Genomic DNA, 27,632 nt, shown 5'->3' with positions numbered 1-27,632 from the left:
TGGAGCCTGTCTCTGCCTAGCACTCCTCCTTCCTGGAACACCATCCTGTGGTCAAAGAATCCAAAGCCTTCTCTCCGACACCACCTGCATAGCCATTCGTTGACTTCCACAATTCAACAGTTTCTAACCAGGCCTTTTCCTTCCACGGGAAGGATGGACAAAAACACCACTTGCACATCAAACTCCTTTATCCTTCTTCCCAGAGGCACGTAGTCTGCAGTGATCCGCTCAAGGTCATTCTTGGCAGTATCATTGGTGCCCACGTGGAGAAGCAGGAAGGGGTAACAATCCGAGGGCTTGATGATTCTCGGCAGTCTCTCCGTCACATCGTGAATCCTAGCTCCTGGCAAGCAGCAGACTTCTTGGTTTTCCCTCTCCACTCCCCTGCAGCCCAGTCCGCATGACCTAGTAGTCATAAATGTTAGCAGATTTTGTATCATGGTGGTTGGGTGATCTCCTGTCACATAAAAGATATGAACACTGTTTATTTCTCAGCAGTGGTGATGGAGGGGCTGGTTTTTCTCATACATGGGTTTTATAATGGTATAACTGAGTTGACTTCAGTGGAGTTACCCCTGATTTTACTCCCATATGAAAAGAAAATCAGGACCTGAATGTATTATATAAACTAATTCCTCACTTTGGCCACTGATGAAGATGAGGGAAAAATCTAAGGGGAGGCTTAGTTTTAAGCAGTGCCGGAAAAATCATTTTTAAAATGTGCTCTAAAAATGTCAAGTGTATTGTAAAAGAAATACGTCCCTGATCACTGTGAGTTTGATGGTCTTCAGTTCTACAGTAACTGAAAATAACAGCTATGACTGGTGATCGTGAGAATGTAAAGCTGACCATTTATAGTAAGAGCAGGGAATAAGCCACTGATGATTCAGTCAGATGTTTCTGTTCTGTTGAAACTAATGGAGAAATGGATGGAACATTCCTTGTTTGACATAGACCAAGATGAATATGCTTTCTGTTCAGTGAAATTTTTATTTTTAATGGAATGTTATAGGTGATTAGTTTCTTTTTTTGATGAACTACTTTTATGGTTCTGAAAAAAAAAAAACCCTACCAAGTATTTCCTTTAGAAATACAGACTCCTGCTGTGTACGTGTATTAATGTTTTCCATTAACATTTGGTAAGAAAGTTCAGGGCCAGAACTTGTGACTCTATTGACTTCAATATAGCTATGTCAATTTATGCCACCTCTGTACCTCTTTCAGAGTACACTTGGTTCTAATTTTCCATTACAACAAATGAATAATAGCTATTGATGGTAGTGAGAGTTGTTTATGTATAGCCCCTGCAGAACAGACCCTATTATCCTGATTCTGCAGGACATCATGAGTTGGTGAGTTGAACAATAAGTAACTTATCTCGTAAGCACTGACATATTCTGGTTTCAGAGTAACAGCTGTGTTAGTCTGTATTCGCAAAAAGAAAAGGAGTACTTGTGGCACCTTAGAGACTAACCAATTTATTTGAGCATAAGCTTTTGTGAGCTACAGCTCACTTCATCGGATGCATACTGTGGAAAGTTTAGAAGATCTTATTATATACACACAAAGCATGAAAAAATACCTCCTCCCACCCCCCTCTCCTGCTGGTAATAGCTTATCTAAAGTGACCACTCTCCTTACAATGTGTATGATAATCAAGTTGGGCCATTTCCAGCACAAATCCAGGTTTTCTCACCGCCCCCCTGCCCCACACACACAAACTCACTCTCCTGCTGGTAATAGCTTATCTAAAGTGACCACTCTCCTTACAATGTGTATGATAATCAAGGTGGGCCACTTCCAACACAAATCCAGGTTCACCCCCCCCAAACACACACACAGACTCACTCTCCCGCTGGCAATAGCCTATCCAAAGTGACCACTCTCCCTACATTGTGTATGATAATCAAGGTGGGCCATTTCCAGCACAAATCCAGGGTTTAACAAGAATGTCGGGGGGGGAGAGGGCAGGAAAAAACAAGGGGAAACAGGCCACCCCGCACAACAACTAAGCCACTCCAAGTCTCCACCCAAGCCAACTGCATCCAATCTGCAAATGAATTCCAATCCAGCAGTCCCTCACTGGAGCCTGAACCCAAAGTTCCCTTGTTGTAAAACAGTGACCTCCATGTCTGCAACTGCGCGACCAGAGAGACTGAAGTGCCCTCCGACCAGTCCACGAATGCCATAATTCTTGACATCTGATTTGTGCCCATTTACTCTTTTACGTAGAGACTGTCCAGTTTGACCAATGTACAGAGAGTGAGTTTGTGTATGTGTGTGGGGTGGGGAACCTGGATTTGTGTTGGAAGTGGCCCACCTTGATTATCATACACATTGTAAGGAGAGTGGTCACTTTAGATAAGCTATTACCAGCAGGAGAGTGAGTTTGTGTGGGGGGGGGGTGTGAGAAAACCTGGATTTTTGCTGGAAATGGCCCAACTTGATTATCATGCACATTGTAAGGAGAGTGATCACTTTAGATAAGCTATTACCAGCAGGAGAGGGGGTGGGAGGAGGTATTTTTTCATGCTTTGTGTGTATATAATAAGATCTTCTAAACTTTCCACAGTATGCATCCGATGAAGTGAGCTGTAGTTCCCGAAAGCTTATGCTCAAATAAACTGGTTAGTCTCTAAGGTGCCACAAATACTCCTTTTCTTTTTGACATATTCTGGCAACACAAGGATAAGTAGACTGAATTATTAATAGTTGATTGCCATGATTATGGAGCAAAAGCATAATGGACTGTAATGTCACAATAGGCTGACTGATGTTAGACTGATATTGAGCAGTTATGAAATTCCACAGATACTATATGTATGGTACACAATCAGGTCTGAAAGGCATATTCTAAAAATTTACTACAAAGTGTGAGTTTGGTCCATTCTTTTTTTATTAAAAATATCAAGTACAACAAGAAAAGACATTACAGAGGTATTATACAGGTAAAATAAATAAAAATAAAATACAAATGCCAGGGCTTTTCCCAAAGGTGTTTTAAAGCTTTTTTTTGTTTGTCTTTTTACATTAGAATTTTTTCACTTTGTGTGCCCTATTTTTGCTGGAAGCATGGACAGATACCTGAAGATTAGCAAGAGGATGACATGCAAAAGACAAGATTAAAATTTGAACAATTGTTAGGGGAAGGAAATGTCAGGCTGACTGTTACACTATTTAACTTAAAGTCCTGAAAAAGACTTGAAAGAAAAGCTCTGATAAAGATTCTCACACCTTTGTCCCTTCAGTTGAGGTCAGCAAATAGGTTTTTTAGTTACCTAATGAGTCAACTAGGGGGAAGAAAGTTAGATAAGACTTGATCTTTCTGATATTGCTAACATAAAAAAACAAGCAGGAAAAGAAACTTTACAAAAACTTTTATTATAGGTCGTAAAGGAGCAAATAAAATTTCAAACTTTGCAGGTCACCTTTAACAATAATTTATTTAATCTGCATAGCACAGTCAAGTCTAGTAGACTCTCCACAAGTGGGGGTCCCTCATGGATTTATAGAAGTAGCATACATTCTTACAAAGGATTAATACTTACTTGCAATGTTATCATATAGTTTATCTCTCAAAAAAGCTTCTCTTGTTTTGCATTGAAAAGGCAGTCATATTTAGAACTACTTCTACAACTCTTAAAATGCTTGCAGAATGTAACAAACTCACTTAACCAGAACTGCCTCCTTTTAGTTTTTGTAGTGGAAAACTTCTCCTGAAACCAGGGGGAACAAACTCTCTTCTTGGCAGGGTTTCCATTTCATTCACACAGCCTTTTTCACTTACTAGTAGAAAACTTATTTTCCAGCATCTGTCTGTAGCATACTCTAAGTCACACTCTCCCTTCCCCCACGCTCCCACATTCACACAAAAGAGTCTTTTATAAACTTCCCATGCAAAAGAGGAAGAAAAGAATGCTAACTCTTATTGGACCACAGTGCCTTCCCAAGCTAATATGGGGTCACATTGCAGAGAGACTTCTTGCTAAACTTTCACAAATATAGGAGTAACTATAAATAAGCCAAAGATACAGATAAGGTGCCACAAGTACTCCTTTTCTTTTTGCGAATACAGACTAACACGGCTGTTCCTCTGAAACCAGATAAAACATTCTAACACTGAACATAATATCCAGTATTAAATAAGTGCCTGTTTCTTCTAGTCCAGTTTCTCTTGGATACTTACTTACTTCAACTGAAGGGAAGAAATATGAGCATAAAATCTGCTGAGTTATTATGTAATTCACACTGTACTCTTTTGCTGGAGCGTGTTGCTGGCTGCCAGCAAGTGTGTTTTTGATCGATGGGTAATCATAGGCCTCTTTGAAGTTGAGGGGCATGGTAGCCACGTTTCATTCACACTAAATGAGGGATCAGAGTAACAGCCGTGTTAGTCTGTATTCGCAAAAAGAAAAGGAGTACTTGTGGCACTCCGATGGAGTGAGCTGTAGCTCACGAAAGCTTATGCTCAAATAAATTGGTTAGTCTCTAAGGTGCCACAAGTACTCCTTTTCTTTTTACTAAATGATGGAGTTATTAAATGGCCCGAAGTGATACCTTAAACAATGGAAGCCACTACCCAGCAGTGGGGTAATGTATACCCCAAATTAAAAAAACATAGTAAGAGAACCAAAAAAATGCCTCCGTGGCTAAACAACAAAATAAAAGAAGCAGTGAAGACACAAAGGCATCCTTTAAAAAGTGGAAGTTAAATCCTGGTGAGGAAAATAGACAGGAGCATAAACTCTGGCAAATGAAGTGTTAAAAAGTAATAGCTTTTTTTTTTTAAGTACCTCAGAGGCAGGAAGCCTGCTAAACAACCAGTGGGGCCACTGGCCGATCGAGATGCTAAAGGAGCACTCAGTGACAATAAGGCCATTGTGGAGAAACTAAATGAATTCGTTGCATCAGTCTTCATGGCTGAGGATGAGAGAAATTCTCAAACCAGAGCCATTCCTTTTAGGTGACAAATCTGAGGAACTGTCGCCGATTGAGGTGTTTTTAGAGGAGATTTTAGAACAAATTGATAAACTAAACAGTAATAAGTCACCAGGACTAGATGGTATTCACCCAAGAGTTCTAAAGGAACTCAAATGTGAAATTGAAGAACTGCTAACTGTAGTTTGTAACCTATCATTTAAATCAGCTTCTGTACCAAATGACTGGAGAATAGCTAATGTGACACCAATTTTTAAAAAGAACTCCAGAGATGATACCGGCAATTACAGGTCGGTGCAACTGACTTCAGTATAAGGCAAACTGGTTGAAACTATAGTAAAGAATAAAATTGTCAGACACATAGATAAACATGATTTGTTGGGGAAAAGTCAACACGGTTTTTGTGAAGGGAAATCATGCCTCACCAATCTACTAGAATTCTTTGAAGGGGTCAAAAAGCACGTGGACAAGGGGGATCCAGTGGATATAGTGTACTTAGATTTTCAGAAAGCCTTTGACAGGGTCCCTCACCAAAGGCTCTTAAGCAAAGCAAGCTGTCATGGGATAAGAGGGAAGGTCCTCTCATGGATTGGTAACTGCTTAAAAGATAGGAAACAAAGGGTAGGAATAAATGGTCAGTTTTCAGAATGGAGAGCGGTAAATTGTGGTGTCCCTCGGGTTTGTACTGGGACCAGTCCTATTCAGCATATTCATAAATTATCTGAAAAAAAGGGTAAACAGTGAAGTGGCAAAATTTGCTGATGATACAAAACTATTCAAGATAGCTAAGTCCCAAGCAGACTGCGAAGAGTTACAAAAGGCTTTCACAAAACTGGGTGACTGGGAAACAAAATAGCAGATGAAATTCACTGTTGATAAATGCAAAGTAATGCACATTGGAAAACATAATCCCAACTATACATATAAAATGATGGGGTTTAATTAACTGTTCCCACTCAAGAAAGAGATCTTGGAGTCATTGTGGATAGTTCTCTGAAAACATCCACTCAATGTGCAGCGGCCATCAAAAAAGGACATGATGGTGGAATCTGCTTGGTGCAACAAATGGTCAGTGATGACAGTCATTAATCACTCTCTCATCACTGACCCATCATCTGTCTACCTGGTTTTGATCTGCCAAGCCACCTGTGTTCATCTCTGAATCAGTTTGAACAGGACAGGGCAACTGTGCAGCTAGTCTCTTTAAATGGGGGCTTTCTAATGACTCGCAATGCAGCTGTGGTCAACTTCAGACAGTGTCCAGGGCCCACTTATTTATTTTGACAGCTGGCTACTGGCTCTCCACCTGGCTGATGATGACGCCATTAAATGGCTGGGCACATTGTGCATACACAAATGACTGTTCAGAGAAACAGAACTTTGTGTAAATTCTTTGTAAAACAGTATTGCACCAAAGAAATACTTGATTGGTATAATCAATTTATCCTGCTATCAGAAACAGCCCAGCATGGCGCTGAATATTGGCTAACTGCTCTAACCCCAGGGGCAAAAATGCTATTGACTTGAGACCATTATGGCCTATTCAAAAGACGACTACTCAAAGTTATTAAAAAGCATGTTTTGTACTGATTTTTTTTCTTTTATGTATTTAAACATATTGTTAAGCAGTCTACCCTCAAATGTGTAACCTACCTTAACATTCCTGTAAGTGAGGAACATAGGACATAGGAATTGCCTTACCAAATCAGATCAGTAATCAACTAGGCCAGTATCCTGGCTCTGACAATGGTTGCTGTTTGATTCAAAAGAAGGTGAGGGAAGGTGTATTGGAATAACCTGTTCCGTTTCTTCAGAAGCTCTGTCAGCTAGTGTATGCACAGAAACAATAAATTTTCTACCCATTTCATTATTTTATTCTATCCAATGTAAATGTGGATATTTTCCATATAAAATATTTAATCCTTTTTTGAATCCTGCTAAGTTACTAGCCACAATGGTATCTTGTGTTAAAAGTAAATCTTTGATCAGTGTTCAATTTGTTGGCTTTCAAATTGTTGAAAAATGTTCTAAAGATATTTGTTTTTAAATTACTGTTGCTACGTAATTTAGAAAGAACAGACCAAAGAGCCAACTAGCTAATGTTTTCGTTCCACCTATACATAGATCATTGAGGCCACTTACAGCAATATAGCTATTCCTGAAGTGTGTGTAGAGTGGTACTCAGTCCTTGTGTGATTACCAAAATCTACAGACCTGAGATGATAAAGTTGCCACAGTATATTTGTCTATAAATCAGAATTGTATGTTTGTATACCACATGCCCAGACCTGTATGTTTCTGAAATTATGCTGAACAGTTTGTCCTTGTCTATACTTGCAATTAAACCAAGTTTGGCACTTTTTTCTTTTGGGATTATTTTTTTCTCAGCATGTTCTTTTACCTTAAGAATGTCAAGTCTGATCTTCCCTGATTTGATGGAGGACCTTCTAAATGTTTTAGAAAGTTTACTGTGGGCTCTAAAACCAAACTGAAGAGGTGGGCAGAGAGGAGGTTAAATCTTTAACAAAGGCATCCTTGCTCCAAAATGTTTGTTGGTTATTATAGTTAAATATGGGTTAACAAAAACAAACAAAAACTATAGCTTTCAAGCAGCCAGACTTAAAAATCCTTCTCCACTCAATTGGTCAGTTTCAGTCTCTTGGTTCCTGTGATGTCGCTATTGTGTTAGTTCTCCAGATGTTAGTGCCCATCACACAAACAGGACCTGACTTTCTAACATAAAGAACAAAGAGGGGAAAAAACATATTCTTTATGCCTCACAAAAAAGCAACACCGAGTACCAGCCCATTCTTTCCCTGTAACACCAGGGATGGATTCAGTCCAAGGACTTGATCACTGTTTGTTGCTAAGCACTCCACTTCACTGCTGTCCATGGTGAGCAGCTCTAAAATCCAGAAAACGAGGCATGCAAAGAGTTAAAGCTGAAAATATAGCAAGATATTCTGTTTTATTAATTACATGACCTCAGCTATTGTATAGGCTTCCCCAGAATGGGAGGGATCTTGCAGCTTAGCTAGGCACAGAGGAAAGATTCCAGGAAGGGGATGTCAGGTTTTACTCTGAGCCTTGTTTTTGCTACTCCTTCCTTGTGTGTTGTAAAAGTGACTTCTCTAAGTTACAGTGAGTGTATTTCTTCTTCTGTTTATGTATTGGCTTTGAGCCAAAGCTCTTTAGGGGTTGGTTTTTATTGCGGTGTTTTCAGACTCGCTGACAGGCCAAATCTGGGGGAGTGGGAGGGGAAAGGCTTTGAGTAATACATTGGCTGTGAGGGAGGTGGAGGGGCCTCAACACCCTTGATACCGAGCTTAGGCTTTCAGTGATTTGTAGTGAGTAGAGTCCCAGGAAGAGCAGAGGGGAATCTCAGCCAAGATGCAAGTGGAGATGACTCTAGCAGCCAGTGTCCTGCTGAGCTTGGTGCTGAGTAGCTGTGGTTCCTGGGGACAAGGCTGGCCGGTAAGATACAAGGAGGGAGGATAACCCACCCCTCTTCTGCTTCTACCCATTCCCATCAAATGGAGTTGAAGAGGTTTTCACTCCAATCTGTGCAAAAGGTGGCTGATTCTTTGTGCACTAGAAAGGGATGGATGTCACAGAGTGGGTGGTGACAGCTATGTAACCGTCCTCCCTGTTTGAGTGGAACACTGCTTTAAATCTGCAGAGTCTGCTTCCAGCCCCTATTAGTCAGTTTATTTGTTTCCCTAAATTAATGGGGGTTAGTGAGGGAGTTGTCATTTGCTTTCCCAAGAATGCCTGTTGATAGGTTTCAGAGTGGTAGCGGTGTTAGTCCGTTTCAGCAAAAAAAAACCCCGAGGAGTATTTGTGGCATCTTAGAGACTAACAAATTTATTTGGGCATAAGCCCATGAAAGCTTATGTCCAAATAAATTTGTTAGTCTCTAAGGTGACACAAGCACTCCTCGTTTTTGTTTTTGTTTTTTTGTTGATAGTCATAAGGAAGGTAGAGGAGGCAGAATTATCAAAGAGAGGGTATAATATGTGTATGACAGGCATGAGAGCAGGCTGTGCTCCTGCTCAGTAACTTCTGACTGTCAAGTCGTTCCTCCCCCAAAAAACCAGTATCCTATCTCCAAAAATGGCCAGCATCAGACGTTTCAGTCAGGTGAAAGAAACATAGCAGTAGGCAGATGTTGGATAATATACTTACTATGAAGGTCTCATCCTAACCCACAGCCTCATAAAGATTGGTTTAAACTCCAAAGCATGAGGATTTATATCCCTTCCAATATCTTTTTTTACAATAGCTGCTCCTATTGCACCAAAATCCCTAGACATCCAGGCACAACAGTACCTCAGAAACGTGGCTCCAGATAATTTTAGGCCTCACCATCCCCTAAATTCTGCTAGATAAATAGGTGGCAGGTTCTTTGGTTCTGGCTGGCTTTATGTGGGTTGGTTGTGTTTTCATTTGGACTCTGATGCTCTATTGCACAGTGCTTAGATGCCATTCAACCCCATGTTAAAAGGTGTCAATGTGAAGTGAAAACATTTTGCTAGCAGGCAACATTTCAGTCTTAGGTTCTTCTCTTCTGGGTCCATGCTGTTAAACTGGAAGATAGTCTGTCATGTCCAAGTGTCATTAGTCACAAAATGTCATTGTGCACTACAACTTTGCTATGAAAAGGACATGTAAAATGCAGAATGAAAAAGAAAAAAAGTAAGAAGGCTATGTTGCTTTTTACATCAGTCCATCCTCATTCTGCAAACTAGCAAACACAGAGCAGCATATTTATAGAGTTAGAATCTTGTAGAAATGATTGAAACAACGACCTAAAGGTGCACTTCTGTCATTTTCTGAGGGAAATACATACAGTATGTATGGTAACACCCATTGTTTCATGTTCTCTGTGTATATAAATCTCTCCACTGTATTTTCCACTGAATGCATCCGATGAAGTGAGCTGTAGCTCATGAAAGCTTATGCTCAAATAAATTTGTTAGTCTCTAAGGTGCCACAAGTACTCCTTTTCTTCTTGCGAATACAGACTAACACTGCTGCTACTCTGAAACCATACATTACATAGTATGTCATGAATTTTTAAAAATTAATCTTTAAATATCATATATGGATTTTTCTTCTCCTCTGTTGATGTTTGAGTCTTTGCAGCAAGGAGAAGTTGACCAGCCTTCAAGGGAAACTGTTCACCTGATTATCCTTCTGGCAGGATATTTTTATTTAAAGTACAGCAACCTGTGTTTTAAAAAGAGCAATCATTTTATTCTCTAATTTATTTCAGTGTTAGAAATTTTAGACAGTGCTTGTAACTATAGTATGTACATAATTTTCAGGGAGAAGTTTGATTTTGTTTCAAGTTAATGCTGTCTCTTTAAAGTTGGGATTTTAATATGTTAAAAGTATAGGGAATTTCTATCTTTAGAGTAGATCTGTCTGCTTTTAGTTTGTTTTATTTTAATGCTGTTTTCTTTCTTACAGTCTATTAACTGTGGCTTTGAAACTGGTATGTATAAATAAAATGGATCTCTTTACACTGTTAAAAGAGGTACCTAATTAAAAATAGTTAATCTGTGATTATTCAGGTTTAGGCAGCAAGTAATATGGGCGTGGTGCCCCTGCACCATCAATATTCATGAAGGTGGGCCCGGCTCCACCAATGTTTGGGCCCCAGGCCCCGTGCTTTGGGAGGCCCCGCACCCTGGCTTGGTAACGGGAAGCACTCTCACCCCGGGAACCACCACCCTCCCTCCCCCCACATCCCTGCGTGCTGCGGAGAGTCGCTGAGCCAGCTCCCAGCCCAGAAAGGGACAGGCACACACAGCTGTGGGGACAGACAGATGGGGGGGGGGAAGGAGCAGTGATGGGCACCCAGGGGCTGGCATTAAGTACTGAGGTGGCTTCCTGGGGGGGCTATAGCAACCCTCCCCCGGCCGCAGACCAGACCCGGGCTGCAGCTGGCTCCGTCCATCACTCCCTCCCACCCCACAGAGATCCACACAACCGTTTGCCTCCCCCGAAAGACTCCCCCACCTGCCCCTGTGCCCCCATCACCCCCTCTCCAGAGAGCCCCCCCTTTGTGCCTCCAGAGACAGCTCCCCTCCCCGCTGCCTCCCCTGCTCACTACAGTCTTCCCCTCCCAAGCTCATTGGCCTGGAGGCTCCCAACCCGTTGGCCATCATGGCTAATGGGAACTGCACCTGAGGCAGCCTGCCTGACCGTGTCTCCACAGCACGGGGAGGGGGAAGCCACAGATGAGCAAGCCCCAGTCATCATCACAGGCACAGCAATTCTCTGGGTATGTAATTTCACAGAAGCAAGTGGTCCCTTCTGACCTAAATATCTATGAATCTAAGTAATTCAATCTAATTGTCCTTTCCAGGCAGTTTGTGGCTTTTCGTGTAAGGAAACTTACAATTTCTTTACAAAGAAGTCCATTTATAGTTTTTCACTTGAGAAGTATATTTTCTGGTTGTTCATAAGCTCATTTATTTTGTTAACTCAGTTTCATAGGCAATTTTCAAAGTCATTTATTGTACCTGGTTTTTCCATTGGCCCAAAAACACATTGAAGAGGTGCAGATTTTTATTTCTGTGTGCCAAACTACCCTATATAGAAACGTAAATGTTGTTGGAGCTAGAAAACCCCTGGAAGGGTAAGGGTCCCTTCAGGAAATTGTCCTCAAGTCATTCATTCTTCTGGGTATTCTATTCTATTGTTCCCTCCTATAGTGATCGTGATCAGTGTTTTCACCCACAGGGGAGAGGCACAAGATTGGGTCAATCCTGCAGCGACTCTGCTTCTACCCTTGTTTTCTGTCTGCTCCCTCTACCAGCCTCTTTGGTCTCCCTAGGATTCACCCTATCATTGCTTTCTCTGGAGCTTCTCATGAAGTAAAGTCTATCATTACAGGTTCTTATCTCTGTAATGTATTTAATTTTGATGTATTTATTAAGTGTTAATTAATGCACAATGGGAGTCCCCCTTCAGCCCTCTGTATAAATTGATCCCCTTCTTTCCATATGTTTTGCCCATAGGGTTTTCTGCAACCCTAGGGCAGCCAGCAATAACCCCTGTGCCTTTGCAATGGGGTGAGGGAAGGGGACCATGGGTTCCTTATTTATGTGATTTGCAAGAAGTGTTATCATTACGCAGGGTACCAAATGTGTTTAAATGATATAAGTGCCTTGTAAAATCCCAAAGCAAGCTCATTTTCATTTCTCATGTAATAATCTCATATTCAATATACACACATTTTTAATTAATTATGTGAGTTTAATTTATTATTATTATTATTTATTATTAGCTAGGTTACTGGTTTTTTTTTCAGTGTGGAAAATTCTGTGCTTTTTTTAGGGGTTGAATGACTGAATGACATAATAACCCCCACCCCCCAAAAAAATCACTAAGTCCGGTAATTTTGTCAAGTGTCCGTCATGCAACACAGTGGTGTCTACCCCTGCCCCGTGCTTCATGGAGGTGCGGGGTCCAGGGCGGCCTGGGGGGCTAGCAGGGGGCCTGGTGTCCCCCTGAAGCATGGGGCCACCCAAAGCGTGGGGCCCAGGGCAGTTGCCCCCAGTCCGTCATATGGACAGGATGGTTCTGCTTGGGCACAACCAAAAATTATACAAATGTGACATCCCTACGGCACGCTGCCTGATAAGGTGAGCCTTGCTCCTGCCACTTTGCTATTAGCGTTGACTTTTCTTTTTTTTAAAGCTTTCTGTCTCTGATAAGAGACAGTTTCCAGTTGGATAGATTTTCTCCATCTCTTTTCTCAGTCTCTATCAAGTACTTGACTCCCTTCCAAACTGTCTCCCACTTGACTGTTGGCCAGGTACACTGACATAGTATGGGTGGTTTCAGTCACTACCACAGTAGAGAAGGTAGTTCTGTATCTTTATTCATTCATTGCAGAAATTCTGATCTCTTACAGGAGACCCTGAGTACAGCTACATTGTCCCAGCTCACAATACTGTCTCAGGAGCAGTACTAGTTTAGATTACATTAGATTTACATTCCCCCCTCCCACCTCCATATTTTAGATATTGCTCTATTTCTTGGTAAAAAAAACAACCCTGGTTTACATTAAATGCGGTTAAATGTGCTTATTAATACAGGAAAGACACTGCAAATGTCGTCAATGTACATGATTTCCAAACTTATGCTCAGACTGACTTTATAAGATATATCTGATTTGAAGTTTCTCAGCACATGAAAAGAATGTATCGTTTAGTTACATAAGAACAAACAATCAGAGTTTTTGAAATGAACTGTTAGTGTCAGAAACAGAATCTGCTGGGTGCATGGGAGAGGAGTGGTTTTCCTAATGGTAAATTCTTGTTTCTGAGACACAAAAAGTGATTATTTTCATAAGTAGGTGAAAATACCAGTAGAATTCACAGACTGATTGACAATATGGAATGTGTTTAAATACTAGGTAGCTGCTCTACTTTTAACTCATGTCTACTCATCTTTGCAAGGTCCTGCTCATGAGTTGAGAAAATGGCACAATCTAACACCGGCAGATCTTCATAATCTCACTGCCCAGTTAATTGAAACAGAAGTGGAGACACACTTCAGGTCATATCTTATAAATATCAGCTGGAGCCTCAGCATGGATGGTAGGTGTGACATCCAAGTACATAAGACTATACAATATAACATTTCCTTTTGAATTTAGTGCTTGTGAAGCATGTTGCATTAACAGCCCTGAACACCAATATCCTCCAAGCACACAACAGGAATAGTGGCAGTGAAAGCTTCTTTATGCTGCTCTGCAATCTTTTCTCTGTCTTGAATGGAAGGAAATACTTTTAAGAGCAAGTCTGTCTGCATGGCCCATTTGACACTTGGCTTCTCCATAGAAACTACTAACCATGGTGTCAGTTGTTGACGACTGTGCTGGTGAGTTTTCTCATGTGGGACACTTGTCAAATGGGAAGTGGATTGAGACCATCAACTATCAATTATAGGTTTCAGAATAGTAGCCATGTTAGTCTGTGTCCGCAAAAAGAAAAGGAGGACTTGTGGCACCTTAGACACTAAAAAATTTATTTGAGCATAAGCTTTTGTGAGCTACAGCTCACGTCATCGGATGCATGCAGTGGAAAATACAGTGGGGAGATTTATATACACAGAGAACATGAAACAATGGGTGTTACCATCCACACTGTAACGAGAGTGATCAGGTAAGGTGAACTAGTACCAGCAGGAGAACGGGGGGGGCGGAACCTTTTGTAGTGATAATCAAGGTGGGCCATTTCCAACAGTTGACAAGAAGGTGTGAATAACCGTGGGGGTGGGGGCCGGAATAAGCATAGGGAAATAGTTTTACTTTATGTAATGACCCATCCACTCCCAGTCTTTATTCAAGCCTAAGTTAATTGTGTCCAGTTTGCAAATTTAATTCCAATTCAGCACTATCTTGTTGGAGTCTGTTTCTGAAGTTTTTTTGTTGAAGAATTGCCACTTTTAGGTCTGTAATCAAGTGACCAAAGAGATTGAAGTATTCTCTGACTGGTTTTTGAATGTTATAATTCTTGACATCTGATTTGTGTCCATTTATTCTTTTACGTACAGACTGCCTGCTTTGACCAATGTACATGGCAGAGGGGCATTGCTGGCACATGATGGCATATATCACATTGGTAGATGTGCAGATGAACGAGCCTCTGATAGTGTGGCTGATGTGATTAGGCCCTATGAAGGTGTCCCCTGAATAGATATGTGGACACAGTTGGCAACGGGCTTTGTTGCAAGGATAGGTTCCTGGGTTAGTGGTTCTGTTGTGTGGTGTGTGGTTGCTGGTGAGTATTTGCTTCAGGTTGGGGGGCTGTCTGTAAGCAAGGACTGGCCTGTCTCCCAAGATCTGTGAGAGTGATGGGTCCTCCTTCAGGATAGGTTGTAGATCCTTGATGAAGCATTGGAGAGGTTTTAGTTGGGGGCTGACGGTGATGGCTAGTGGCGTTCTGTTATTTTCTTTGTTGGGCCTGTCCTGTAGTAGGTAACTTACGGGTACTCTTCTGGCTCTGTCAATCTGTTTCTTCACTTCAGCAGGTGGGTATTGTAGTTGTAAGAACGCTTGATAGAGATCTTGTAGGTGTTTGTCTCTGTCTGAGGGGTTGGAGCAAATGCGGTTGTATCGTAGAACTTGGCTATAGACAATGGATCGTGTGGTGTGGTCTGGATAAAAGCTGGAGGCATGTAGGTAGGCATAGCGGTCAGTAGGTTTCTGGTATAGGGTGGTGTTTATGTGACCATCGCTTATTAGCACCGTAGTGTCCAGGAAGTGGTCCAGGCTGAGGTTGATGGTGGGATGGAAATTGTTGAAATCATGGTGGAATTCCTCAAGGGCTTCTTTTCCATGGGTCCAGATGATGAAGATGTCATCAAAGTAGCACAAGTAGAGTAGGGGCATTAGGGGACGAGAGCTGAGGAAGCGTTGTTCTAAGTCAGCCATAAAAATGTTGGCATACTGTGGGGCCATGCGGGTACCCATAGCAGTGCCGCTGATTTGAAGGTATACATTGTCCCCAAATGTGAAATAGTTATGGGTGAGGACAAAGTCACAAAGTTCAGCCACCAGGTTTGCCGTGACATTATCGGGGATACTGTTCCTGACGGCTTGTAGTCCATCTTTGTGTGGAATGTTGGTGTAGAGGACTTCTACATCCATAGTGGCCAGGATGGTGTTTTCAAGAAGATCACCGATGGATTGTAGTTTCCTCAGGAAGTCAGTGGTGTCTCAAAGATAGCTGGGAGTGCTGGTAGCGTAGGGCCTGAATTACAGTTAATCTCTTGCAGGCATGCTTTCTAGCCAACAAACCACAACCTTAAAAGTCATTGTTTGTTCATTTTTCAGTTCCTCTCTACCTCTCACTCTCCCCATCCTCCACATATGATTTTTTCTTTTGTTAACAGTAGTAACTGAATCATTTAGTCAGGGGGTTCAGAGGATTGTGCAGTTTGCTCTAACAGAGCGGTTCTCAAACTGTGGGTCGGGACCCCAAAGTGGGTCGCAACCCCATTTTAATGGGGTTGCCAGAGCCAACATTAGACTTGCTGGGGTCCCAGGGCTGAAGCCAAATCCTAAGGGCTTCAGCCAGGGTGGCAGGGCTCTTGCTCCACCCCGACTCTGCCCCCGGTCTGGAGTCATGTAGTAATTTTTGTTGTCAGAAGAGGGCCTTGGTACAATGAAGTTTGAAAACCACTGCTCTAACATTTAATCATCGTTACTGTGATCTTTGTCATGGCAATTCCTAGCACATACATGTGCATGCAAATCAAAGGATAGTCATGTTAGTACAAATGTAATGGAAATACAGTTTTAGAAATCAGGCATTGCTTTGTACTCAAAAAAATCTCAATATTTTAAGCATTTTTCATTTTTAGTACAAACCACTAGAACACTACATATGTTGTGGTAAGTGTCAATGTAGGAGTTGATGTGCCACTATCAAAGATTGTTTTTTTAAACTCAACTGGCTCCAGGCTTCATTTTAAGCCCCCTCTCCCCCCACCTCTCTTTTTTGTAACCTTGTAGAGGGAAAATCTCATGAATGAGCTTCGGGGCTGGGGGTGAAGTATTCACTGATTTCACAGTGCTGTATGCATCACTGAGGTGAATGTAGCTGGTATATTCCAGCAGCAAACTTTTAACTGAGTTTGTAACTTGTTAGTGACATAGTTGGCTCTAATCATACACACACAACATAGTTAATAAACAGTTAGTAAGCACAGCAGCTAATCATATGCCAGCCTAGCCATAATGGCTTATGCTGGTTTATAGTTGTTTTTCTTTAAACATAACATTCATAACATTGTTTCTTTGCTGTATATGGAGAACCCACCTAATAATACATGTGTATGGCCACTTTTCCTTCTTCACAGCTTTTTGGTAGAAGGACATCCCAGAGCATATTACCTCACGTATTGCTACTGGTGCTCTAACCTTGCTACGGCACTCTGGGATAGCTGCCAAGATTTTCCCAGAGTGCACTGCTACACATAAAAGTTAGTGTTGTGGTTATAGATGTACTGTATACATATGATTGAGCTGTGAAAAGAGATGTGTTATGGACTTAACTTAGTCAAGTTTGTTTTAACTTGGTCAGATGAGTTTGGCATGAACTAGTTATTACAAAAACATGGTGATAGCTAAGACCATGGTTTATACTGTAAATAGAGCCAGAGGGTTAAGAGTATCATGACAACCTTAAAATATCATTGCTCTCATTAGTTTATGCAAGGATCTATTGTATCACTATAGTTTTCTCTGTTTAATACTGCACACGGTTTATTTTATTTCTTTATGTATGAGCAGCAAAGATCTATGCAAATATTTATATCTATGAATACCATTTTTTCTTCTTTACTTCCAGCCAGCATCAAAGAACTCACAGCTACAAAGATCTGTGTGATGAGTAAAGGAACTAGAGAACATTTTGAGTGTGTTCGGTGCAATTACACAGAGAAGTTTCAAAGTCAAACCATGCTTGGGAATAGAAGAGTAAGAACATTTTTTAAAAAGTGATTATTTTGTCATTTGTTGTTCTTAGGGAGGAGAGAGTAGGGAGGTGTCATTTAAAAATTAAGGCCAGATCATTCCTCTGTGCCACAGTTAATGCACAGAGGGCTGGTAAAGAATGAGCTGTGGATTGGACTCCTTCAGAAAATTTAGTAAAACGGGTTTAGCTGTACAAACCTGCATTTTTTCAGACACTGGCAGAGGGGAAAGCTGTGTGGAGGACCTAGCTGCGCCTTTTCCCGTGGCAGCATGTCACCCCAATAAGTTCTGCTCCCATGCTGTCTCTGTGTTTTAGAGCTCACAGTACAGAGGGGCAGCCAATATGAGATAATACAGATTGGTTCAGTATTATCTTTCATTTCACGATCAGAGGGTAGGGGATGGTATCCTGAATGGCAGCCCTCCTCCCAAACTGCCCTCTCCAATCTTGTGGAACCCCAAGCCCATGATACACCAGTGGTGAATTTCTAAAAGACTGAGGAACTAGGACAGCTTGATGTGAAGCCATTGCTCCTTCTTTCTGCACTTCTACCTCCCCAACTATGCCTGATCTGGCTCCCGTGAATGCATGAAAATGACAGGGATGATTAGCTTTGTGGTATCTTTCAAATGTTAGTTGTTGTTTTTTAATTATTACTAAGATGAAGAGAAACCCTGGGTTTTCAAAGCTGGATTTGGATGTGTTATTCTGAATACAGTTCTTTCCAAGTATATAGGATTGGAAATGAAATTTGATATTCTACCAGGCATAAACTGATATTGGAAAAGTTTCTGAATGATTTTTGGTATCAGGATCTTAAGAACCAAACAAGTTTCACAGCAGTGTGTATCTCAGACATTCTATGTACCTCAAAATTATATTTTTCACTGTTTCAATGTACATCTCTCTCAGTATTTAATGATTTGAGAGGGCAATTCTTTTCTCAGTTATACCAGCACAGCTCACAGAGTTCACTGAAGTTGCCAAGCATAACTGAAAGAAGAATTTGGCCCTCAAAACTGCTGTTTTAATTGTTTTGTTTTAGTGGCAGTTCCACTACGTTGGATTCCCTGTAGAACCAGAAATGTCTTATTCTGTCAGTGCTTACAACCTTCCCCCAGCAAATATATATGAGGATTCTCCATCAAAATCCATCATGTTAACTTCACCAGGTAATTTACCAGTCTCTATTTAACCTGGTTCATATGAAAATCTTATTTATGATACTAAATTATTTCCAGACTTTATTGTACAGGATGTTTTGAAAAGCTAGGAATCAACAAAAACAAATGTATTTTTATATTTAAACAGATTGCATAATAAACATGTAGATGCAGAGATAATTAATTTAGCTTTGATTACACATCCTTAGTTACTTTTTCCTTCCAAGCTCTCCTTTCTCTTCCCTACTTTTTTTCTCTCTAACTTCTAGTAACAGGTAAAATCAGTTTTTTAAAGCAGAAAACTGTCGGCTTTGTAGATTTTTTTTTTTATGATGTCACACCTGTGGCTAACTTTATTCTCACTTTTAGTTCTTAATAAACTAATCAAGAATATTAAGCTTTCTCTAAAATTATAAGGCAGCTTGGTAATAGGCTAAGTGTTCAAAAAGTGGGGCCAGATGGCTCAGGTGATTCTGAGTGACCAATCCTTGTTTGGTGACTCTGTGAAGTGAGTATTTGTTCCGAGTGAACAAGGTTTCCATACCACAACAAGCACCATCACAAGTGATACTACAACTGGCATCCATCTTGGCACTCAGGAAGCTATATGGGTATCCACACTACCTTCACATCTAGATTTGGACCTCCCCACACCAGGGTTAAGGTGCTGCCTGTGCTGTACTTGTTCTGTAGACAGATAGAGGATTGTCCTCTTCCAGGGCTGTCCATTTAGCATCTTTAAAAAACACTATGTTCACTTTGTTTTTAAATCACTGTAAGCAGGCATGGCCTTGTGTTGTCTTTTCTTGTTTAGATTTTTAACTGCTGGGAATTAGATAATTAAAAAGCAGAGGAAGCAGTTCAGGGGCCTTTTTTTTTTTTTTAACTGTGGTAATATCATAGAATATAAGGATTGGAAGAGACCTCAGGAGGTCATCTAGTCCAACCCCCTGCTCAAAGCAGGACCAATCCCCAACTAAATCATCCCAGCCAGGGCTTTGTCAAGCCAGGCCTTAAAAACCTCTAAGGATAGAGATTCCACCACCTCCCTAGGTAACCCATTCCAGTGCTTCCCACCCTCCCAGTGAAATGGTTTTTCCTAATATCCAACCTAGACCTCCCCCACTGCAACTTGAGACCATTGCTTCTTGTTCTGTCATCTGCCACCACTGAGAACAGCTTAGCCTCATCCTCTTTGGCACCCGTCTTCAGGTAGTTGAAGGCTGCTATCAAATTCCCCCTCACTCTTCTCTTCTGCAGACTAAACAATCCCAGTTCCCTCAGCCTCTCCTCATAAGTCATGTGTCCCAGCCCCCTAACCATTTTCATTGTCCTCTGCTGGACTCTCTCCAATTTGTCCACATCCCTTCTGTAGTGGGGGGACCAACCTTCTTAGTGGGGGTAGATGCATGTATTACGTGTGAAGAGGCTTCTAATGCTATCAGAAAGGCCAAGTTTTTTTTGTTTGGGTTCATAAATTGCCACAAGAAGATTTTATCTGAAGAGAATCATGTGTCTGTAGCGTGGTTACCTGCATACATGAGCAGAGCTGCCCACATTTTTGTGCCTGAGACAGGGGAGAAGGATGTGACACTTCCAAAATGGGAGAACTAAATGAGGAGATGAGAATGCTGCTTGTGGAGCTCATTTCATAGGAGCTGCCCAGGAATGCAAATAACTCTAATTGTGATATCTACAGTTTGTTGGTGAGAAATGACTTCATATGCGCATGTGATAGGCTTCAATGAAAATATATAGCTGCAAAGAGATAATATATTTGCTAAAATATATAAAATCCATTTAAATCCACAGGTTGTAAAGATAATGTAATGAAATACAGCAAAAGTTGCATAGAAGTGGGTAAGTGCAATAGATGTATCTTTGGATTTATTTTCACAAATGTAGCAATAGGGACAATCTTGATATTTATTTTCTACCTTATAAAGCCTTTAAAATACTGAAAAGGGGAGATGAACACGCTGGAGCCAATTTCAGTGCCAGGATATACATGCAGTCAATGATAAGAAAGAAAACTGCTCATAACTCTTCACAAGATTATATTTATCCAACTTTGAAAAGGCCCTTAAGGGACTATCTGCCCTTTGAGACTAATTAAATAAAAAAATCCCATGTAAATGTGTAAATATTGAAATCAAACTATCTTGTCCCCTGTAGTTTTGACAAACAGCCCTCCTTGTATCCTTTTGGACATTCTTTGTAATAAAGAATGTGATAGCATTATGCTGATATCTGGTGTCTTGTGTGTGATATCAGATCTACCCATGTGCCAACCGCAATCCCAGCTATGAAGGATGGAGTGAATGCTGCTGCTGTTAAATAGGAAGCAGAGACCTAAATCTGAATCTTGCTTCTGGTACCAAATTTGAATTCCCCTGAAATCAGAAGTTTGAGAATCCCGCACATTCCTAAAGTAGCAGTAGGCACAGTCTAAATTAGAGGATATTTCCATACTTCCTAATCTAATATATTGTGGGATCGAGAGATTAATTTGGCATGTGTTTATAAGATGGTAGAGTTAGTCCAGTTACCACTGGACAGATCCCAGATTGCAAAAGGCACCTGTGATGAGGCAAAGGAATTCCATACAGGATCTGGTAGGGAGGAGGCTAAAAAGCCTTTGTGAATTTGTTTGAGTCTTAAATATGCGGGACATGCTTGCCACTTTCATTTTAAAATATCAGTGCCTGAACTCAGCAGCAACATAGCTACTTTGACCAACCACTCTTCTGACTTGCCACTCTGAGACACACCCCCCTCTCTCCCCAGTAGGGCACTTCAGCAGAGAGGCCAACAAGTGTGGAATTTAGCCTGTTTTCTCACTTCTAAAGGTTGTCTCCGCTGGTCAGAATTAGGCCACTGTGGGGCAATTGTTTTCCCACTGCCCATGCTGTCCAAACAGGCAGCCACTCTCTTGGGCTGTCAGTCTGGCACCTTTTACGAGCACTACATTCAAATGGGAACAACTTTCAGCACGTAGGCAGTTATTAAGAATTTTAAACTGTATTCTTTACAACCCACAGGAAGTCTGTGGAATCCAAATATAACTGCATGTAAAACAGAGGCAGAAGTGGAAGTGAATTTTACAACAAGTAGCCTTGGGACCAAATATACCATACTTCTCTATGAGTGTGAGAAATGTGATGTACCTATTGAAAAGGATTTGATGACAAAGGTATTTTTCTTGTACATATAACAGCTAACATTAAAACATACACATGCTTTTTTAGATACCTAAAAATGGTAAATCCAATTTCTTTTATTTTTCCTCTCCTTTATCACAATCTACATTACAACACATTTTACCAAGTTAGCGGGGGGCATGCTTTTTTCAGACAAATTAGAGGAACTGGCCAGCAGTCCATGAGAAGTCTGTGTGCTGGGTTCTAGGAGAATGACAGCCAACTTTAGGAAGAGCTGTGCTCCAATAATTATGCTCCTTTTCTCCAAGAAGGCAGCAAGTTTTTCTTTGTGCTTCAGGTGGTAAGAGAACTGTGTAAAATCCCAGAGCTGAGTATTTGAGTTCTGCTAATTTGGAAGGTCTAGTCAATAATCTGCAGCACACACTGTCCACTGGCTCTGTGGATATGGGGAAAGCAGTGCATGTGATATATCTTGACTTTAGCAAAGCTTTTGATATGGTCTCCCACAGTATTCTTGTCAGTAAGTTAAAGAAGTATGGATTGGATGAATGGATGACAAGGTGGATAGAAAGCTTGCTAGATTGTCAGTCTCAACGGGTAGTGATCAATGGATCGATGTCTAGTTGGCAGCCGGTATCAAGTGGAGTGCCCCAGGGGTCAGTCCTGGGGCCGGTTTTGTTCAACATCTTTATTAATGATCTGGATGATGGGACGGATTGCACCCTCAGCAAATTTTCAGATGACACTAAGCTGTGGGGAGATGTAGATACGCTGGAGGGTAGGTATAGGGTCCAGAGTGACTTAGACAAATTGGAGGCTTGGGCCAAAAGAAATCTGATGAGGTTCAACAATTCTTGGAATGAAGAATCCCATGCACCGCTACAGGCTGGGGACCGACTGGCTAAGTGGCAGTTCTGCAGAAAAGGACCTGAGGATTACAGTGGATGAGAAGCTGGATAGGAGTCAGCAGTGTGCCCTTGTTGCCAAGAAGGCTAACGGCATATTAGACTGCATTAGTAGGAGCATTGCCAGCAGATCGAGGGAAGTGATTATTTCCCTCTATTTGACACTGGTGAAGCCACATCTGGAGCACTGCATCCAGTTTTGGACCCCCCACTACAGAAAGGATGTGGACAAATTGGAGAGAGTCCAGCAGAGGGCAACGAAAATGATTAGGGGGCTGGGGCACATGATTTATGAGGCGAGGCTGAGAGAATTGGAATTATTTAGTCTACAGAAGAGAAGAGTGAGGGGGGATTTGGTAGCAGCCTTCAACCACCTGAAGGGGGGTTCCAAAGAGGATGGAGCTAGGCTGTTCTCAGTGGTGGCAGATGACAGAAGAAGCAGCAGTGGTTTCAAATTGCAGTGCTGGAGGTCTAAGTTGGATATTAGGAAAAAACTATTTCACTAGGAGGGTGGTGAAGCACTGGAATGGGTTACCTAGGGAGGTGGTGGAATCTCCATCCTTAGAGGTTTTTAAGGCCTGGCTTGACAAAGCCCTGGCTGGGATGATTTAGTTGGGGTTGGTCCTGCTTTGAGCAGGGTGTTGGACTAGATGACATCCTGAGGTCTCTTCCAACCCTAATCTTCTTTGGTTCTACGATTCAAACATTTTACTCTCCATGGTGCTACCTTGTGGTTTACCCATTTATCTTTCAGATTTTAAAAATGCTTCGATTTGTAACATTTTCAAATTGGGAGTGTTCTACAGGGAAGGTGTAATAATAGACTGTAAAATGGTAATATGGTACTAGTTTAAATAAGCTTTACCTAAACTCAAACTTATTCTTAATGAAGGTTACGTGCTGAGATATTCTGAAATTTTTTCTTACCTAGCAAAGAGGTCAGATTTAAAAATGATATAATCATCACTTAAAACAACAAATGTATATTATATTTAATAGTGTCAACAAATCTGATCAATATTTTAAATATATTTCCCCTTATTATATATTATTTTTAAATTATTCCTTTGTGTAACACATTTGCTTCAACTTTTTTTTTCTTGTTGGTTTCTATCTGCATTAGATCAATGAAACTAGAACTTCTGTTAGAATACCAGTGAGTGATCAAAGCAACAATATTTCTGTACAGGTAAAGTTCAATTTTGATTGAATTTGCAATGGGAAAAGTAGCTTCTTTAAAATGAATGAATTGTATGCAAATACTACATTGTTTCTGGCTAATGTCTAGTAACCCTGTGTGCAATACCATGTAGCTCTTGATTTCGAGTTCACCTTTGTACTGCATTAAGTGAATGGACATGGATTACTGGACATAAGTTTTGTTTCTACTAATAGTGATTAAATAAATTGCACAGTATAAATCTCCTGTGCTACAACGCTTAAGACAAACGTGTTTAATATATTTACACTGAGGTCTTGGTATTACTGGGGTGTTTTTCAGATCCAGATTCTTGCCTTTTGGGGATATATGTGCGAACAACTAAGACAAACAGATGAATCTATAATCCTGTGGTTTCTATTTCCTTAAAATTGCTTCACTGCACAGAGCAGTTAAGCAGATAAGCTGGGAAATGTATTATCTGGAGTTTATATTTATTCTTAAAAACATCTACAAATGACTGTATTCTAAATTGGTCCATTTAAGGTTGGGATCACGTATTCTTGTTCTGTATACACAACGGTCTGGTTCATAATAAGTTGTAGGATAATAAGCTGTACCATAGAAATCAACAGGTGTTTTCCCATTAATTTCAGTGTGGGCCCAAAATGTGGTCACATATAAACTATTGGTACCCAAATTGAGGTTTATATAGGATGGTATAGCAGCCTATTTTCAATTATATACCTTACTCTGACCTCAACTCCAGTAAGTCTCAGATGCATTTCCCAGTTATAGAACCACCAGAGAATACAGAAAAGCCTTGACTCTTACTAAGTACAGCTTCATAAAGAGCATATACTAGTACTATATTTTGCCTTTTAGCCTGAGAAGACACACGTACTGGGCTCTTTATTCCTGTTATCAATGTGCATCATTTAAATGGACACAGGCAGTTTGAGCCACAAATCTAGGTTTTATTGAAATTATGAAAATGAAAAGAGGTGGTTCAATGGAACTCTTTCTAAAACTATTTAATTTTAACAAATATATTGCTTAAATATTCCCAATTAGTGTTTGCAAACTAGGCATTGCAGTAGTATGGTCATGCACAAGATAAACCAGCAGAATAAACAGTGAAAAGGAAATTACTCTTTCGTTTTAGTCATATAAGTTATTAGTAAGGAAAGTACTTTTTAAGTTTCTATATTGTCACGCGATAAAGTCTCTTTAAGAAACTCAGTAATCAGAATAGGACACCAAAGGGCCAAACAGGATAAAAGAAACAGGAAGGAATAAAGCTGTCACTAAGTATTTATTTGTCTGCATATTAGAATTTTTCTTCTACTTTTCTTTTTTCTTTAGATAATTCCTTATTTTGCTAAATGTGAATATGATTGTCGAAGGCACAAAGGAACCCTAACAATGTGTGTTCAAAACCACAGTAATGGTTAGTTGAGTATTTATCAGCATTCAAAACAGATGAAGTAGGAATTATAGCTTGTTCTGTCTCTTACTATGTCCACTGACCTACCATTGTGTGTCTCTTACGCTTTCAAGTCTAGAGCAGTTACTCTTTGGTAAAGAAAAATTTGAATTTCAGATACTTCTTTAACGATCCTTCCCTAGGGACTGCAGCTTGATGTGGTAGAAAGGCTTCTGTGTTCCAATGCCCCTCAGAGCTGTGGTGGCAGCAGTTTTAACTCCTGGTAGGGCCACCTAAACTGGACAGGTCAAAGGGTAGTAGATGAGATGGACAGCAATCCACTGGTCCACAAGGTTGGGGGGTTGAGCAATAGGCCAACAACCTATCCTTGATTTAAAAAAAAAAAGGAAAGTTAAGTTATTAAAACACAAGATCGCCATTTTGCCAAACAGCATGATAGCCCAGGATGGGAAAGTCTTGTTTGTACCCTAGGCAACATCTGACAGCATGGGAAGGATTAACGTTGAGGCTAAGTAGATGATGAGCACTCTAGGATCATATACTGTACCTCTGGCAGTCCCTTTGAAGTCCTTGGTCTACTTTGTCTTTCATTATCCTTCCTCTTACAGCACTCCTTCCAAAATGTTTGTTTTCATGCTAAATACATTGCATATTTAAACTATATAAATTAAAGCCAGTTAACAGCTATCAGTGCTGACAAAACAGCAGAGGGAGGTCAGAATGACACATGGGATGTCAGTCTGCTGGGAGAAGGAAGTATTTGCCAGTCTCTGCAGGGACATGGAAGGAAACTTAAGGGAGTAGGATGGGAAGAAGATAGCACCTGCTGCAGTGTAGAGAACAGGGTTTCTCAAGTTCCTCAGCACATGTTAACATTTCTGCATAACCTTTGTGGGGAAAGTCATATTTTAGTGCAGTTTCTCTTTCATGTATACAGCCTGGAAATGCTTAGTTCAATTGTTAAGTAACCAAAAGCCTTTTTTTCTTTAAAGTCAATTATTCAAAAGGCTCCTCATTGAAGACTTATGGTTCTCTCTCTTTTAGGGACCATCACAATTGATTCATCTGGAAGATATGTGTGTCTCATCCTTGCTGCTTTATTTGTAATTGTGTGTGTGATTGCTGCTGTAGTATTTTTCAGGAACTGTGGTAAGACCTTTACTCATTCTTTTGAAAAAGCTGTACTTTAAGGTTCTTTGATCTTTGCCTCAGTTTCCTTTTAGTGAGGCAGTTCATATTAAAGGTGTTGCAGTGCACTTATATATCATATCTTTTAAATATCACAACAAGCAAGCATTACTATACCCTAATTTATGAAACTCTTAGCCCGCCCTTCACTTATATGTGAATTTCAGGGTAAATGTTCAATCCTATAATTATTTATATTAAAACCAACAACAAGAGTAGTTTAAAAATTACCTAAAACACAAATTGTGTCCAATTCTAGGGCTCACTAGATTCATTACTTGTTTTGTATGCATGTCTCTAGAGGAGATAAAAGAATGGCAAGGTGGGAAGAGAAGACTTATGTTTTAGGTGCAAACCAGAAGTAGAAAAGTCTCAAATGACATCATTTATAAGAAGCACTGCCTCAAGCAAAGTCCATATAGAACTAAGATAAACTTAGAGAAGCCACCATACTGGATCACACCAGTGATTTCTCCAGTTCGGTATCTCATCTATGACAACGCCTAGTACCAGATGCTTGAGAGGAAAGTACAAGAGACTTCACTTATAGAATAACCTGCACATAAGGGAACTTTCTTCCTAAACCCCCAAGATTAGTGGCTGGCTTGGTTTATGCCCTGAAACACAAGGGTTTTATACCTCTGATTTTCTGTGGATGTTCTCATCATCAACATAAAAATATAATCTTTTTTTAATGCTACTAGGCTCTCTCTTGCCTCAGTGGTAATGTGTGTCAATGAATTAAACAGGTTAATAATTCAGTGGGTTAAAAAAGTATTTCCTTTTGCCAGTTTTACAGGTCATCTTTCAGTTTCATTGACTGTCATATATCACAACAGAAGCCTGAGGTTTTTGTTTCAGAGTAGCAGCCGTGTTAGTCTGTATCCGCAAAAAGAACAGGAGTACTTGTGGCACCTTAGAGACTAACTAGGTGCCATAAGTACTCCTGTTCTTTTTGAGGTTTTTGTGGAGTTGTCCCAAGGACGCCCAAGTCTTTTTCCTTCCATCTTTTGGTGGTAGTTAATTGTACCCCACAATGCCTATTAAATTTTTTTCATTTCAGTGGGCATGACCTTGTAATTGTCAGCATGGCCTTTCAGTAGCTATTGTGCTGCCCATTCTCCTAGCTTTTTTAGCTCACTTTGATACTCATGACAGCTTTTGCCAGTCT

The 27,632-nt window shown here is 40.5% G+C and overlaps 2 protein-coding genes across 8 annotated transcripts in view; one reads left to right on the top strand and one right to left on the bottom strand.

The window, feature by feature from the left end:
* Positions 1-27,632, top strand: part of IL17RB (interleukin 17 receptor B) — a 39,184-nt gene that overhangs the window by 8,248 nt on the left and 3,304 nt on the right. The window contains exons 1-10 of one of the 6 annotated variants that reach the window (XM_073351539.1): positions 8,294-8,412; positions 10,411-10,435; positions 13,413-13,553; positions 17,313-17,440; positions 18,484-18,610; positions 20,414-20,461; positions 21,643-21,794; positions 23,791-23,856; positions 25,192-25,276; positions 26,318-26,422. In XM_073351539.1, the coding sequence (XP_073207640.1) occupies positions 8,329-8,412; positions 10,411-10,435; positions 13,413-13,553; positions 17,313-17,440; positions 18,484-18,610; positions 20,414-20,461; positions 21,643-21,794; positions 23,791-23,856; positions 25,192-25,276; positions 26,318-26,422 (961 nt within the window). In that variant the 5' untranslated portion in view covers positions 8,294-8,328. Of the gene's footprint in view, positions 1-8,293; positions 8,413-10,410; positions 11,228-13,412; positions 13,554-17,312; positions 17,441-18,483; positions 18,611-20,413; positions 20,462-21,642; positions 21,795-23,790; positions 23,857-25,191; positions 25,277-26,317; positions 26,423-27,632 lie in introns of those variants that run through there. The other 5 variants (XM_073351542.1, XM_073351541.1, XM_073351540.1 and 2 more) reach the window with 5 other exon arrangements.
* The window catches only part of ACTR8 (actin related protein 8), a 28,390-nt gene continuing 20,698 nt past the window's right edge, over positions 19,941-27,632 (bottom strand). The window contains exon 13 of one of the 2 annotated variants that reach the window (XM_073351535.1): positions 19,941-25,639. In XM_073351535.1, the coding sequence (XP_073207636.1) occupies positions 25,546-25,639 (94 nt within the window). In that variant the 3' untranslated portion in view covers positions 19,941-25,545. The remainder of the gene's footprint in view (positions 25,640-27,632) is intronic. The other variant, XM_073351533.1, reaches the window with a different exon arrangement.

This window comes from Lepidochelys kempii, chromosome 7 (assembly GCF_965140265.1).
Source record: "Lepidochelys kempii isolate rLepKem1 chromosome 7, rLepKem1.hap2, whole genome shotgun sequence".
In the NCBI taxonomy this organism is placed as follows: domain Eukaryota; kingdom Metazoa; phylum Chordata; order Testudines; family Cheloniidae; genus Lepidochelys; species Lepidochelys kempii.
The sequence above is the reverse complement of the archived record's forward strand: the minus strand, read 5'-3'. Positions and strand labels throughout refer to the sequence as shown.